Consider the following 14,553-nt stretch of genomic DNA (forward strand, 5'->3'; position numbering starts at 1 on the left):
AATCAAATTATCATAATCTAGATTCCTAACTAATTCTCTCTCGATCGATATAATTGCTAGACCATTTAATCTTTCTTGTGACATGGTTGATCGAAGATAAGACTTTATTAGCTTTAACTTGGAAAAGCTTCTTTTAGCAGTGGCGACAGAAACTGGAATCGTCAAGATTGGTATATAAAGCTGCACTTTTTCCTTTTTATTTAGGAGTTTGACATATAAAACATATATTCATTTTTTCAATTTGGAAAATTGACAATAAAATAAAATACTCATTTTTTTAAAAATCAATGTAGATAATTGAACTTGTATTGAATAATAAATGACAAACTTAAACCAATATACTACTAATAATTTTTGGAAATTTGGGGCCCTAAAAAAACTATATATTTTGGGGGTCCTAGGCGAAAGCCTTTTTGGATACACTTGAAGCACGGCTCTGGTCATGGGTATAAGTTGAACTTGGTACATTGGTTTATTTTGTTTAGAACGTTTTGACTTTTGAGATGTTATGTTCTGTTCGGTTAGGTTTTGATTTGGCTTTTATGTTGCGAAATTGGGTAACACCGGTACGCGATCATAGCTGGGTCCAGTTGTGATTTTCCATTTTTGTTTGTGTTTTCGAATTATTCAGTGTTTTTTGTTTTGCTGGTTATGAGAGATTTGGATCATGATCGTCACGCGCTTTGTTGAGGGGTTTAGTGGAGACGTCACTGAACTCAAGTGGATCTTCCTGAGGTCCTGACAGATAGATAGATTGAATCTTTATTCTTTTATTATAAAGTTTAAATTGGAAAATCAATGTCATTAACAGTAAATAACATGCTTAGTTAAGTAATGATGTACTTATCGACATGTGTTAAAGTTAATTCATAAGACTTGTGGGTTTTTGTATTCTTTTTTGGAAACATTAATAATGATGAATTTGATAAATATTCCACCTACAAAAAAAAACAAATGCCATTAAAAACTAACTAATGAAAAAAAAAAAACTAACTAATGAATGCATATTGACAAATGCATTACATGCTATTTCCACAGTTTAAAGTAAAATTTAATGATGTACTAGAACCAGCTTGACCATTGTTATATACTATATGATCATGAATCAATACGACAGTCAAACAAATTTCTTACAACTCAGTATTTTATATTTGCAAACTTACAAGAATATACTGGCATCTAGGTGTTTTCCTGCAGTAATAATTTTTTTTAAATTTAAATTATATTTAAACATAAAATTTTATTAATAATGTAGATTTTATTATTTTCTTTCCAATATTTAATATAAATTTTATTTAGTTAAATATAAAATTAAGATAAAAATAATTTTTTTTAAAAATTATATTTAAGAAAATACATGTATATATTTAAAATTATAGTCTGGATAGATTTTTTTATCTATTAATTATTTTTGTTAAATATATTAAATCATTTTGTATAAAATTAATAAAAAAAATTGATGTTAAAATTATATAATTATCAAAATTAAAATTATATAATTATCAAAAATTAAAACTAAACAGTATTTATAAAATTGTAGATATATAAAAGAAACTAATGATATTACACTTAAATTTTTATAATTTAAAAAAAAATTTCTGAACATTTTATTACTAAATTTATTATATTTATAAAAAAACTCGATTAAATAATATTTCAAAATTTGTAATATAATATTTGAATATATTTATTTTAATAATGATGTATGAGTTATTACCATATTCTAAAATTTTACCGGAAATATAAATGAAAAATAAATGTAATGTATGAGTTATTACCATATTCTAAAAAATTAACCGAAAAATTCAAATCAAATTAAATGTAATTGTGCAGGTCATATTTACTCATAATCCATATCATCAATTTTAATAATTATGTCATATTTTTTTGTGAAATTGATTATAAATACTACATGTGGCAAATCACTTCTCAGATAATGTCTAAGATATATTTCTTGAAGACCTAAGTGCCATTTAATTATAAGATTTACGATTCCGTTCTCTTGTTGGTTCCTTTTAAAGTTTTGTTCATCAAACATTATAAAAATTAAAAGTATTTGAAAATTGAAGATAATGTATGCAGCTTTAATCTTATTTTCCACTTATTGGGTTGAGATGATGATGTGTCCTGAGTCCTGTAGTTAAGCATGTATCCAAGATCCAGTTATATTAATAGGTTACACATATTTATAATCATTATTTTCATTCCCACAGACCACAATGTAAACATATAACAACCTTTAAAATTTCAAGTCAATGAGGCTTGAATCAAGTTAATGGTGATGATTACTACTTAAGTATGGTAAGAAAGGAAACAAAGAGCTAATTCCAAACGCGCGAGAGAATCACCTGCGCCAGATGCATGGGAGAGCGTGAGAGAGATGGGAGACCCACAAAAGCTCCGTAGAAAGGGAAAAGAGAAAAGGAAAGCACATGTGGTCACATGAGTTTCTAAATCTATCTATCATCTCCATGTGCCTCCTCTTTGCTTTCCCTCTCTCTCTCTCTACACACACACACACCAAAACTTACACACACAGCCTATACATATAATAATGAAGAGGGAATTAATAGATTAATTAGATATATACAGTCGTGGAGGGTGAAGCTGTGTGCTGGTGGTACTATGATGATCTACTACTTGCACATGATTTCTTCTTTCTAGTATGGGAGCCTCGTTACATCTTTTTACGGAACCTACCTTTCGAAATCCTTAAAATCCTTCTCATTTTTGTCAACTCTTTGTTATTTATTCAAGAAATTCTAGTCAAGGGAGTATTATAGATTAATTTTACGTATATAATAAAGTATACAAAATTAAATAAGAAGGATAAACGTCATCCTCATATCGGCATTAATCTTTGCGTAACACACTCGAATTCATCATGTTCCTTGTTTTAGCTACGGATCAATTTGTTGTTGATCTTCACCATATAAATAATTAGCTCTAATTTGTATAATCTTCAATTATTAAATCTGAACTGGACTTTGTATTATTTTTATTCTTTGCTTTAGCATTAACTTTCTTTATAAAAAAAAGATGGGATTATAATATGAAAACTCTACTACTATAAAAGGAAAGGAGAAGGTCTGTGATGTTTCCAATGATGGAATGGAGAGGGTTTAGGGTTTATTGGGATTGAGATTTTCAGAATAGGTCTCACCATCTACCAGACCTCACGCTTACCCCCAATTCTATAATTTTAAAAATATTTGTTGTTTATATAGCACACAAATACACAATGTTAGACTTGACTTGGGTTGATCATTGTTCAGACGTAACCTTTTCTTTTTCTTCTGGATTTCATAATTGTTCATTTTCTTGTAAATTGGTGGTAGTTAATATGCGTAGTATACAGATGCGAAATTAGGCGAATTTTGTGGTTTGCGCCTTAGGTGAAATTAGTGGTTTGCGCCCATGAGATAATTGTTTTTTTTGTGGGAGAAAGATAAAGAAATTAAAAAAGAACAAAGACGAAGAGGACAGAGACAAGTGATGTGTTATGGTTTTATTAGTTGCAAATTACTTGTCGTCTCTCTTTAGGTGGTTGAGAGATATGGGCCAAACAGGTAGACCTAGACTGACGGTTTTATCTTCGGGACAATGGTTACATGGGCATGGGTCCCTTTTGCACCATCTTTTGCCTCTATTCTGGTTGGTTCTTTCTTTGTCTCCATTTCCCAATTTTTTTGTTTTAAAAAAAAATTGTAGGTATCTGGATTAATATCTAAATAATCTAGTCGATGCCGACAAAATAGTCTAATCTCGAATTTTTCTTAATAAAACCTAAAAAATGGCTCTATACCTAGCCAAGTAAATAGCAACTTAATTTTTGGTAGATATCGAATCCAAGACTAAAAGGGGTTTACGCCTTACTCGAAATTCTACTCTTATCGCATTCTATCACTGCTTGGTTATTCCCAACTTTATGTTACACTAAACATTTTGATCTTATCCTATTCTGCCTGCGGATATCCGTATATGCAACATATTGTTTTATAGAGCGAAACTTTTTACTTCAGTTTTTGGATGTATTCGTTCTTCAGATGTGAAATGTTGTTTTTCTCATTAGCTTTACGTATAACAAAACAAAAGCTAAATCTGCAAAAGGTACATAATTATATAGCTGAAATAATTTTGCATATCCAAGAACATTGAATACGATTTTCTTTGATATAATATAAATCATTGGTTTTTACGTGATTAGGGGATACTGTTTTTTAGTGGAGTCCGGAAGAAGAAAACAAAAGTGATGCTCGCGACATGGGGCTTCCACACTGCCACAGGCCACAGGCCACATGCGTCGGATCTGCCATGAGAATATCACCAACATCATCATAAGTGAAGTGACGTCATCAGAAAGATCACCATGATCATGTGCATGTTCAATCATCGCATATTCTCATCCATCTGTCACCAGAGTAAGCATAGCTACAAAGTTATTTGTCCACAAGAAAAAAAAAATCCAATTCAGACCATGAGATTAAAACCCCAAGGACTTGAATACTCAAGGTCTTCTTCTACTGATTTCACACCACAAGAAAACATTAATTTTAGATGTTTGATACAACTTTGATTAGACGGGATATATTAAAAATAAAAGAAAACATTAATTTTGCGGTCCCTACAGATATAATAACAAGGACTAATTAGCGTAATAGCCACATTTTAGCGAAAAATCAATAAAATGGACATGATTTTGACATAATCTACTCACTGATTTTTTGCTTTCATTCAATCCGGTTATAGCCCCCAATTTCCCTAGTAACAAATTAGTCACAAAAAAGTTTTTAAAACGTTTTTGTGACTACGCGTTGAAATTAGGAAAAGCTCGTCGCATATTGATTGGTAAATAGCGACTAAAGTGTGACTTCAAAATAAGTAGCTAATTTTGTGACTAATGTAACTACGATTGTAAAAACGTAGTCTCAAAATCAATTTTTTTTTTGTATTGTTCTTTAGTACACCTTTTAGCTGATAAAGATGAGTATTGAAACTTGTTTGGTGGTGGGAAAAGCAAGCAGGCTGAATAGTGCAGTTGATACGCTTCTAAAACAAAAAAAAACTCAGACCAAATGCAAAGTCTACATTACAAAGCGGAGATAGATAAATCTATAATTAGGATTAGATGAGTCTAAGAGATATATAGAACAAAGCAGAACCAAAGAAGATGATGACAGAAACTATGAATACAAACTTTTGCTTAGAGACGCCAAGGAAGCAAGACGGTCCCACACTAGCCAACTCTAATGCCAATGTATTTGAGAAATAAACCTAAACAGCCGTGTGATAAGAAGAGAGCATACTAAGCTAAACCTAATGATCATAATGATGTGTCAAGCACGCAAATTTTATGAGGTTTCATTTTTTTTTTAAATTCTAGTATTTTGTTTTGTTTATAAGGCTTTTATATTCAGTTATAATCTGTAAGAGCTAGGGGTGTTCAATCAGGATATCGGTTCGGTTTTTTCGGTTTTTCGGTATTTCGGTTAGTAAAATATAACTACCATTCTAAATTCATATTTACTTCGGTTCGGTTCGGTTTATATACCGTTGGTTTTCGGTTTATTCGGTTTTATACCAAAAACATAATTCTTTATTTTGGGATCATATTATATGAATTTTAGAGTCTTGTTGTCAACACATTCATTTATTAAAAAATATTATAAGTTTAAATAAAAGAACAAAAATAAAAAATGTTTCTATCTTCTAATAAAATAATCAAATCTATAATTAAAATCAAAGCTCAAAATTTTGATAATAAAAATAAAAAACAAAAAATAAAACAGAAGCACGAAGCACAAAAAATAAGTTATTATATTCTTTCATATTTAGCGTTTATCAAAGTCATGTTTCTTCTATTAAACACGAAACTTTATTCATTTATAGAGATAAAAAAAATTGTGAAGAATTTCCACTAATTGTTATCATCAAATTTATAATCTTTATTTCAATTTAGTCAATGCTAAATTAAAGCAAAAAGATCAAAAGAAGACTAAGAAAATAAGAAGCATGTTTGCGATGAATTGTTATTTAATTATAGTTCAAGTGTTTTACAAATCAGGACAATTTTATTACTGTAAAAAATATGGTAATAGTTATTAGCAAAAAAATTAACTTATGATTTTCATACGTTGTTATAAAATATATACATATTTACATGTTTCTATTTTTTGATCGGTTTTATTCGGTTTATTCGGTTTTATCGGTTATATACCGAACCATATTCAAATCCTACGGTTTTTTAAAAATCATATCCATTCAGTTTGTATGGTATATACCAAATCCAAACCATATTATCTATTTCGGTTTGGTTCGGTTCGGTACGGTTCGGTTTTACCATATTGAACAGTCCTAGCCATTTTGTCTCTATTTTAAATTCTACTAACATGCTACACTAAATTTATATCAGCCTAAATATCCTATCTATACGTCGTCACTTTTTACATTTTTCTACAGTAATGATTCTTAGAACATTTTATTTTTTGATATTAATATTTAAATTACATAACTAATATAAGTATATTTATTTATTTATTTCTAAAATTAATTGAACCATTAGATATGATAAATATGTGTCATTTGGCAGAGTGTAAACCGTAAATAAACCGTGAGATGGTTTTGATTGTGTTTAGATTTGGTTTGATTTGAAAACCGGTCCATGAGAAATCTATGGCAAACCAGGAAATTAGAAATCAAACCAAATCTAAACCAAGCCGTCGTCTGTTCTACTTCGTTTCCCTAAACCTCTGATGGCGGTCGGCATTTGCAATGTCTTGTTAACTTGGATGGATTCAGCAAGCACTCTCTGGCTCTCTCTTCAGCTTTTAGAAAATAATCTCTAAAACCTTTCCCAAGTTTGGGTCTTGGACAACAACACAAAGGTACGTGCCCAACTTAACTCACATCTGATTCTCCTGTTTGAGCTTGTTTCGATAATCCAAAGTGTCAAAAATCAACTTGCTTTACGAACTGGGTCTTACTTGTTGGGGAAGAAAGGTTAAAACTTTATGTTTGTAGAGACGATGGATCTGGTCAGCAGTCTACCGGAAGAGGTTCTTTGTCATATCTTGTCTTTCATGTCCACAAAGGAAGCTGCTTTGACATCGGTTCTTTCAAAGAGGTGGCTCAGCTTGTGGACGCTCGTACCTAATCTCGACGTCGATGACTCTGTCTTTCTCCATCCTGAAGAGGGTAAGAGAGAAAGGGAAGGGATTCTTCAGAGCTTCATGGATTTTGTGGAGAGAGTATTGGCTTTGCAGGGAGATTCTCCCATCAAGAGGTTCTCCCTCAAGTGCAAAACCGGTATTGATCAAGACCGTGTGAACCTGTGGATACGCAATGTGCTGCGGCGTGGTGTTTCGGACCTCGAACTTTGCCTTGATTTTCCTAGATTCGGTTCTTCTGATAATGATGATGAAGATTATCAGTTGCCTTGGGAGATGTTCGAGAGCAAGACGCTAGTGGATTTGAAACTAACGAGTGAGTTCGGTGTTGATTGGTGGAGGGATCAAGGTACGTTGTTACCAATGCTTAAAAGCCTCAGGATTGACTCGGGGGTGTTGGTTTTGTTATCTGATGAGCTTGAGCAGTTTGTTTATGCTCTCCCTGTGGTTGAGGAGCTGTGCTTGGCTACTATGGTGTGGTTTGATTCGGATGAAACCGTGTCGAGTGCAAGCCTCAGGAAGCTAACCATATACGCCAAAGGTTTTGAAGACTTTGGAGGAGATCCAAAGGGCTTTTATTTTGATACTCCAAGCCTGGTTTACCTTGATTACTCTGATTACGTTGCCGCGGACTATCCAGTAGTTAACTTGACGAGTCTAGTTGAGGCTCGCCTCAACCTTTTGGTGAAGGAAGATCAAGTCGAACTAATACGAGCAGCAGCGCCAAATGGTGAAGATGATGTTGTTATTCAGCGTTTCAGAAACGTGTCAAAGCTCATGAGTGGCTTGATAAATGTTGAGAAACTTTCCCTCTCTGCAGATACTCTCGAGGTCAGTTGCTCTTTTTGTACTTATCATCAAAGGTCATGGTTTCATTTAGGGTGTGTTTGTTTCAGGTGCTTTCTCTAAGTTGTGATTCAATGCCTGTGTTCAACAACCTCAAATCTTTAAACATCAAGAGTCACAGAGAACGGGGATGGCAAGCAGTGCCGGTTCTCTTACGAAACTGTCCACACTTAGAAACTATAGTCTTTGAGGTGGTAAAACACAACTCATTTTGCCTTCAAAACATTTTACAAAGATGCAGTTCATTTTTTACAAATAACATTCTTGTCTTTGCTTTCAGGGTCTCGTACACCACGTGACAGATGATTGTGGGGATGCTTGTGGCTGCATTTCCCGGGAGGACAAAGGTCGTTCGCTCGTATCTTGTCCAGTGAAGAAGATACAGATTCATGGTTTCAAAATAACAGTACCAGAGATGAAAACGATTAGGCATATCTTGGAGTCTTTGCCGTGTTTGAAGGAGATGAAGATATATGCTGAAGATGATGATGATGATCCTATAAACTTGGAAGTCCTTAAAGGGTATAAGGAAATTGAGATGGCTATGAAATACTATAGTCAGTTGTTTAAGTGTGATGTAAGCTTCGTAAGGCCTGGCTCCTTGTGAGAAAGTGGACTGCACGACCAGGCAACGAGTATAACAAAAACTCTGCTTTCTGTTTTCTTGTTTAGAAGAACTTGGTTCATAGTTTGGTATTTTCTTAATGTTTAAAGCTTAAGTTTGTTTGTGCACACTCTTGCTCACTTATTAGTTTATGTTGTCCTTGTGGGTTGGACGCTCTGGTTTGATTGCGTTTAGATTTGGTTTATCTGGTTTGAAAAACCCCCCGGTCCATGACAAAACCTCTATGCAGACCAGAAAATTAGTAACCAAACCAACCTAAACCAAGCCTCTTTTATACTACACTTCTACAACTTGGTTTTACCTCTCTGATGGCATTTGCAACGCCTTGATAGCTTGGATTCATCACTCTCTGGCTCTTTAGTCTTTTTTAGAAAACCTCTTAAATCTTTCCTAAGTTTGGGTCTTGGACAAAGCTTCTTTTCCATACCAATGTAAGTGCCCAAGTTAACTCCCATCTCTCAAAGAGGTGGCAGAATCTCTATACCATCATTCAAAAAAAATGTTAAGAGTTTGATGATAGAGCTAAGAACCAAGGGAGTCTAACGAGTTTCTTGGACGGAATGCTGGCTCTGCCTCTGAGTTCCCGAGCATAAAGAAGGTCTCTATAAGATGTTCTGTGACTGATGAACTTCCGAGTCATTATACTCTATGTCAACCGTTTTCTCTGTAATGTCTTGAAGCGTGGTGTCTTATAGCTTAAACTTTCTTTGTGGGCTGGCCAAGCTGAAAGCTATCCAGTCCCTCTTGAAGTCTTAGCAAGACGCTTGTTGAGCTTTAAACTAGGGACTGGTGTTGTTATCTAAGTGTGTGTTATTGCCTCTTCTACATATTTTCAGTATTTACAGCTTGAGAAAATACAAGAAGATGAATAGGATGTTGTTTCCAGTCGTCTAGCTAGGTTGATGACATGTTGATTTTGTTTGCAGATGTTTTATTTCTTCCGTGATGCAATCCCGATTTGTTTTGATTTTGCTTGTCTGCTTCGAAGGTTTGTTAGTGATCTTAGTTCAAATGACAAAGGTTTCTGCCAAAATTCAGAGAACACCATAACTATAGGAAGACAAAGAACAACAAAGAATCACACACACACAAAGATCTCCACATTTGTTCCTCGTAAACAACTTCATTGCGCAGTCAATTTTCTAAGCAAAGACTCGCACCCATGGAGCTTCACATTGCAGCTCAATGACTTGTAGTAGAGTTCCAACATCTGCGCTCTAAAATCAGTAGCTTCAGGGACATCGAACTGTCTAGGACAGTTCCCTTCAACAGTGATTAGTAGCTCCTCCAAACACGGAAAATACTCCAAGAAATGACTGATCATTGTTGTCTCTCTCATTGTTCCTATAAACCCTTCAATCTCTATTCTCTTCACCTGACAAGATGTGATTGAACGGCCTTTATCCTCCCGGGGAATGCAGTCACAAACATCTCCGCATGTTTCTGTCACAACATGTAGAAGACCCTGAAAGCATATTAAAGGATACATAAGGGCTCCAAAGAAATGAACTCTCTCTTTCTACATGTTTGACATAAATATATACACTCCCTCTATTTCAAATTAAATGTCATTCTAGATTTTTCCATATCAATTAAAAAAGGTTAAATGTTCAGTTTTTCTTTTATTTAACTACATATTAGAATTCTATTCCTTTATTTTTTTCTCAATTTATATAAAGGTAAAAAATAAATTAATTAATAACATAAATTGCATCAAACTCTAAATGGACATTTATTTGGTAAAGAAAATTTTATTCTACAACAATATTTAATATGAAACGGAAGGAGGATAAGTTATGTTTAATACCGTAATGCATAGAGTTTCTAGATGTGGACAATTCTTCAGGAGAACTGGCACTGCTTGCCATCGACTCTGGCCACTATAAAAAACTAACACTTTGAGGTTGTTGAACACCGGCATTGACTCACAGCATAGAGAAAGCACCTAGAAACAAGACAAAAAAAAAAATCCCAAATAGACATAACATGACTTATTATGTTCCAGGAACTGAGACAATTCTCAAGACCAGCGAAATCAACTGTCTGAACATATATATACTGACCTCGAGAGTAGTGGAGTTGAAGCAAAGTGTCTGAACATTTCGTATGCCACTCATGAGCTTTGCCATATTAACAAGTCGAACAGCGTCATCGTACTCGTCATCATACTCATTAGGGAATCTTGCTCGTTCCACTTGATCATCAGTTAAACTAATGTTGATCCGAGCCTCGGATAGATTCTGCAAGTTAGCTAATGGATAGTCTTCCGGGATAAAATCCGAGTAACCTAAGTAAACAAGTCTTGGTGTGTCAAATGAGAAACTGCCTGAAGAGACAAGACTTGATTTAATTATCAGGTTCTTGAGGCTTGCACTTGACACGGTCTCATTCGAATCTAGTCCCTTGACATCATACATTTCTAGCTCCTCAAGCGCAGGGCAGGCAGGAAGAAGCATCTTTAACTTATAACCAGCACAAAACTCAACTGATTCAAGAACGAGAATCTTCAGCATTGGTAAGTAAATGCTCCCGGTACACCAACCAAGATCAATCCCACTTCCTATCTTCAGCTTCACTAGTTTCCTGCTCTCGAAACCTCTTGGATACAGCCAATATCTACTACTTCCAAAGACTATGCATAGGTCAAGGTCGGTAACGCCACGTGCCAACGCATTATATATCCAATGATCCACACGGTTTGCATCAACACCGGTTCTACACTTGAGGGAGACTTTGTTAATAGTAGAAATTAACTGCAAAGCTAATACCCTATCCACAAACTCCATGAAGCTATCTAAGATGCGGCCCCTTTCCCGTTTACCCTCTTCTGGATGCAGAAACTCAGAGTCATCTATGTCAAGGTTAGAACCAGACACAAACAGATTTCTCCACCTCTTTGAAAGAACCGTTGTCAAAGCAGCCTCCTTTGTTGAAAAGAAAGACAAGATATGACAAAGAAGCTCGTCTGGTAGATTGCTCACACGATCCATATTATCTACACGAAAAAAAAAGAGCTATGTATACTACCTATATAACAAAGCATCAGCTAATTACCAATCAGTTCATCTGTTACTCTGTTTTGTATATCATAAACCTACCTTGTTGCAGAAGCTAAGTTCAATACACTCAGATTTAGGGTTCGGTGAGAAAACATGCAGCAGCCAAAAGGCATATGGTGGAGAAGGTCCCAGGCTTTCAGTTGGAAAAGACATGCAATTGCATCTGAAGAAGCTGAAACGTCCAATGAAATTTAGGGTTTTAAATTAGAAGGCAGAATTGGGTTCTTTTCATTCCGGTTATTTAAAATCACCGGTTCAGTTCGGTAAACAAACCGGGATTGCTCGACTTTGGGCTGTTATTAAAGTATAGTGGAGAAAAGTAAGGAAGCCTAGTGGCAAATTGGTGATTAACCATATACGCAGAGAGAGAGAGAGAGAACGATTTATCATCTCTAGCCAAATTAAACTTTTATTAATCACTAAAAAGCATGTCTTATATGGGGTTTTATTACATACAAGTGTCCACAGAGAAAGAGAGTTTATGAGCCAAGCAGCTTCTTCCACCTGGCGTAACCAAGAACGACCATGAAGAGCACAAAGCAAAACGCAGTGATACTCCACACGAAGTACCAGAAGATGCCGTGGATGTTATACAACGGACACGGTATGTTCATCCCGAACAAGCTGGCCAGTAACGTCTCTGCAGTTATTGCAAACGAGGCCATGGTCAGAATCAGCTGCAGCTGGATCAGCTGGTTACGTTGATTGTCCAGCTGTATGTTCACGTAATCTTCCGTGTCGTCAATGTATTCCCTCACGGTAAGAATCTTGTTCCGCATCCCGTCAAGTTGCATGAAGTATGCCTCCAGCAACATCTCCAGATCCTCCACATCGTCTTCATCCATATTGCTCGTCACCATGCTCGCGCTTCTGTTTGATGTGAGCCGGTAAAGATTCGATGAGTTATGTGGTGGGGCAACGGATACTGTCCCCTCGAGTAGTGCCTCCGCTTGCTGGTTCTGGTTCCATTTCCTTGTCAAGTACAAGTCTGCCATGTCTTCATTGTCATCTAACAAATGTTCAAGTTCATCTCTCACCTGAATAAATGCACCCAACCAAGCAGGCGTCATGTTTCAAACATTAATAATACAAAACGCTAAAAAGGAATACAATACCTTTTGAACACGGGCTAGTAAGCGGGTGAGATTACTCTTCAAGCTTCGCACATATTCAAGATTCTCAGTACTGACATTCTTGGTGAGTTCATCAAGAACAGGCCACGCATCCGTCTCGAGTGATGCCACACTGGTGTCAACAATTGAGCAGACAACCTCCAGAGCCATCTCAAGGACCTGAAACTCAAATGGAAGCTCACTCTGCAAACCCTCTCCAGCTTCCGGATCAAAAGACTGCACATTTGGAGTAGCTTCCAGTGCGTTCGTCTGAGGAAACTGTTGCTTAAGCCGGTCAATAAACGGTAGAACCTCAGGACGGAGAGGGTCCAAGAGAAGCACTTCTTCAGCAGTAACTATCGCCTTTATAACCTCTAAGTTAACAACAATAGCTTTCTCCCTCGCTACACAGAAAACAACACAAAGCTAAAGAAGCTACAACAGAAACATATATAGCTAAACAAACAATGATCATGGAAACATTCGTCTCGGCCTCCAGACTTCGAATTGATTAAGAAAAATACATATAGTGATCATTTAGTTTCCACCTGCCTAGACGGAGGTCTCGGCAAATCGGTTATAACCGAAAGATTTTTTTTAAATCTAGTTAGGGTTCAGGCGGCCGCCTAGTGCTAATCCTCGCCTAACTATGGTTCTTGAACATTGGTGATTCGTATTGATTACCGAGAATGTTGGAGGAGTGGGAGAAGACAGGGCCGAGAATCCTCAAATCCCTAGCGGGAACCGAAGAGCGTTTGATGATTGTGCTCTTATCGCATTCCACCACTTCCATCGCGCCGGTGCGATCGAACCTCATCCACAGCCTCGCTCCTCCGGCTTTCTTCTTCGCCTTCCCCGTCGTACCTGCCGCGACCGATCCTCCCGCGTTGATCGGCGAAGGAGGCGGCGGAGACGAAGGATTAGACGACTGATTGGGATCATCCTTCACCGACGAACCTTTCTTCCGGCGGCGGATGCTCGAGAGGCGGCGAAACGATAAGGGGCCTTTCCCCATCGCGATCGATCAGAGATTAGGCGGCGGGGGTCGCGATCTCTGCCGCTTCTTCCTCGATTTCTCGTGTGGAAGCAGATCCTTCCTCTGCCATAAACGCGCTTAGTGAGGAATAGGTTCGAACTGTGTAACAAACTTTATTGGGGGCGAGATTCGTAAAAGCTAAATTTTCGGATTAATTTGCTTTTTGCTTTTTTGTTTATTTGGTCAGCGAATCGGTTTTGTAAGGTTTACAATTCTATTGGTCTTAAACGGTTTAGTTTGGACCCAGTGAGATCACATTTCTTCTACTAACGTATGTCTGGATTCTCAGAGTTTTGAATTTTTTTCGGATATTTTTTAAGATATTCGTTAGGATTTGGATTATACCAAATATCAGAAATACTTCATTACATAATCTGTTCAGATATTTTTACAGATCTATAGATTCAGTTATAGACGCCATGGCCTAAGTTACTCTGTATATGATTTGATTAGATTCTTAAAACAAATGTTCACCACACTTCACACAGTATGGAATAAAGCATTAATGTGATTCCTGAAAACCTACATTAAGCTTAACAGATAGTAAATCACAGAAAAAATTGGAATAAAAGGAAGAAAACAAAACATTGATTATTCAGCAAGAAATAAGAGATGAAACAGAACAAAGGTTTTGATGCACCTGTACCAGACCGAAGATCATCAAACCGGATTCGAGTTCCAAACCGAAAGTATTTTCATTAAAACTCTA

General features: G+C 36.0%; 3 protein-coding genes across 4 annotated transcripts; 1 reads left to right on the forward strand and 2 right to left on the reverse strand.

The window, feature by feature from the left end:
- Positions 1-6,702: 6,702 nt before the first annotated feature.
- Positions 6,703-8,796, forward strand: LOC106311857 (putative F-box protein At3g58950). 2 transcript variants are annotated; one of them, XM_013749174.1, is made up of 4 exons: positions 6,703-6,884; positions 7,023-7,997; positions 8,063-8,203; positions 8,293-8,796. In XM_013749174.1, exons 2-4 carry the CDS (start codon positions 7,026-7,028, stop codon positions 8,617-8,619), a joined length of 1,440 nt encoding a protein of 479 aa, XP_013604628.1. In that variant the 5' UTR covers positions 6,703-6,884; positions 7,023-7,025; the 3' UTR covers positions 8,620-8,796. The 2 variants fall into 2 exon arrangements, with proteins under 2 accessions (XP_013604628.1, XP_013604627.1); XM_013749173.1 differs by lacking the exon at positions 6,703-6,884 and having other exon boundaries at positions 7,011-7,997.
- Positions 8,797-9,727: 931 nt separating this feature from the next.
- On the reverse strand, positions 9,728-11,839 carry LOC106311859 (F-box protein At3g59000-like). Its single transcript, XM_013749175.1, has 4 exons — positions 11,736-11,839; positions 10,701-11,632; positions 10,445-10,582; positions 9,728-10,102 (listed from the first exon to the last, which is right to left on the reverse strand). Exons 2-4 carry the CDS (start codon positions 11,625-11,627, stop codon positions 9,761-9,763), a joined length of 1,407 nt encoding a protein of 468 aa, XP_013604629.1. The 5' UTR covers positions 11,628-11,632; positions 11,736-11,839; the 3' UTR covers positions 9,728-9,760.
- A 248-nt stretch (positions 11,840-12,087) lies between these two features.
- On the reverse strand, positions 12,088-13,965 carry LOC106311860 (magnesium transporter MRS2-4). The gene is made up of 3 exons (XM_013749176.1): positions 13,493-13,965; positions 12,812-13,212; positions 12,088-12,733 (listed from the first exon to the last, which is right to left on the reverse strand). Exons 1-3 carry the CDS (start codon positions 13,821-13,823, stop codon positions 12,176-12,178), a joined length of 1,290 nt encoding a protein of 429 aa, XP_013604630.1. The 5' UTR covers positions 13,824-13,965; the 3' UTR covers positions 12,088-12,175.
- Positions 13,966-14,553: the final 588 nt, after the last annotated feature.

This window comes from Brassica oleracea, chromosome C8, assembly GCF_000695525.1.
Source record: "Brassica oleracea var. oleracea cultivar TO1000 chromosome C8, BOL, whole genome shotgun sequence".
Lineage (NCBI taxonomy): Eukaryota > Viridiplantae > Streptophyta > Magnoliopsida > Brassicales > Brassicaceae > Brassica > Brassica oleracea.

Coding starts and splice junctions, on each gene's coding strand:
- LOC106311857 (XM_013749173.1), top strand. CDS start 7,011: ATGTTTGTAGAGACGATGGATCTGGTCAGCAGTCTACCGGAAGAGGTT. Junction 7,998..8,062: donor TCTCTGCAGATACTCTCGAG/GTCAGTTGCTCT, acceptor TGTTTGTTTCAG/GTGCTTTCTCTAAGTTGTGA. Junction 8,204..8,292: donor TAGAAACTATAGTCTTTGAG/GTGGTAAAACAC, acceptor CTTTGCTTTCAG/GGTCTCGTACACCACGTGAC.
- LOC106311859 (XM_013749175.1), bottom strand. CDS start 11,627: ATGGATCGTGTGAGCAATCTACCAGACGAGCTTCTTTGTCATATCTTG. Junction 10,583..10,700: donor TCAACTCCACTACTCTCGAG/GTCAGTATATAT, acceptor TCTTGTTTCTAG/GTGCTTTCTCTATGCTGTGA. Junction 10,103..10,444: donor TAGAAACTCTATGCATTACG/GTATTAAACATA, acceptor ATATGCTTTCAG/GGTCTTCTACATGTTGTGAC.
- LOC106311860 (XM_013749176.1), bottom strand. CDS start 13,823: ATGGGGAAAGGCCCCTTATCGTTTCGCCGCCTCTCGAGCATCCGCCGC. Junction 13,213..13,492: donor CCACTCCTCCAACATTCTCG/GTAATCAATACG, acceptor TTTTCTGTGTAG/CGAGGGAGAAAGCTATTGTT. Junction 12,734..12,811: donor TACTAGCCCGTGTTCAAAAG/GTATTGTATTCC, acceptor GCATTTATTCAG/GTGAGAGATGAACTTGAACA.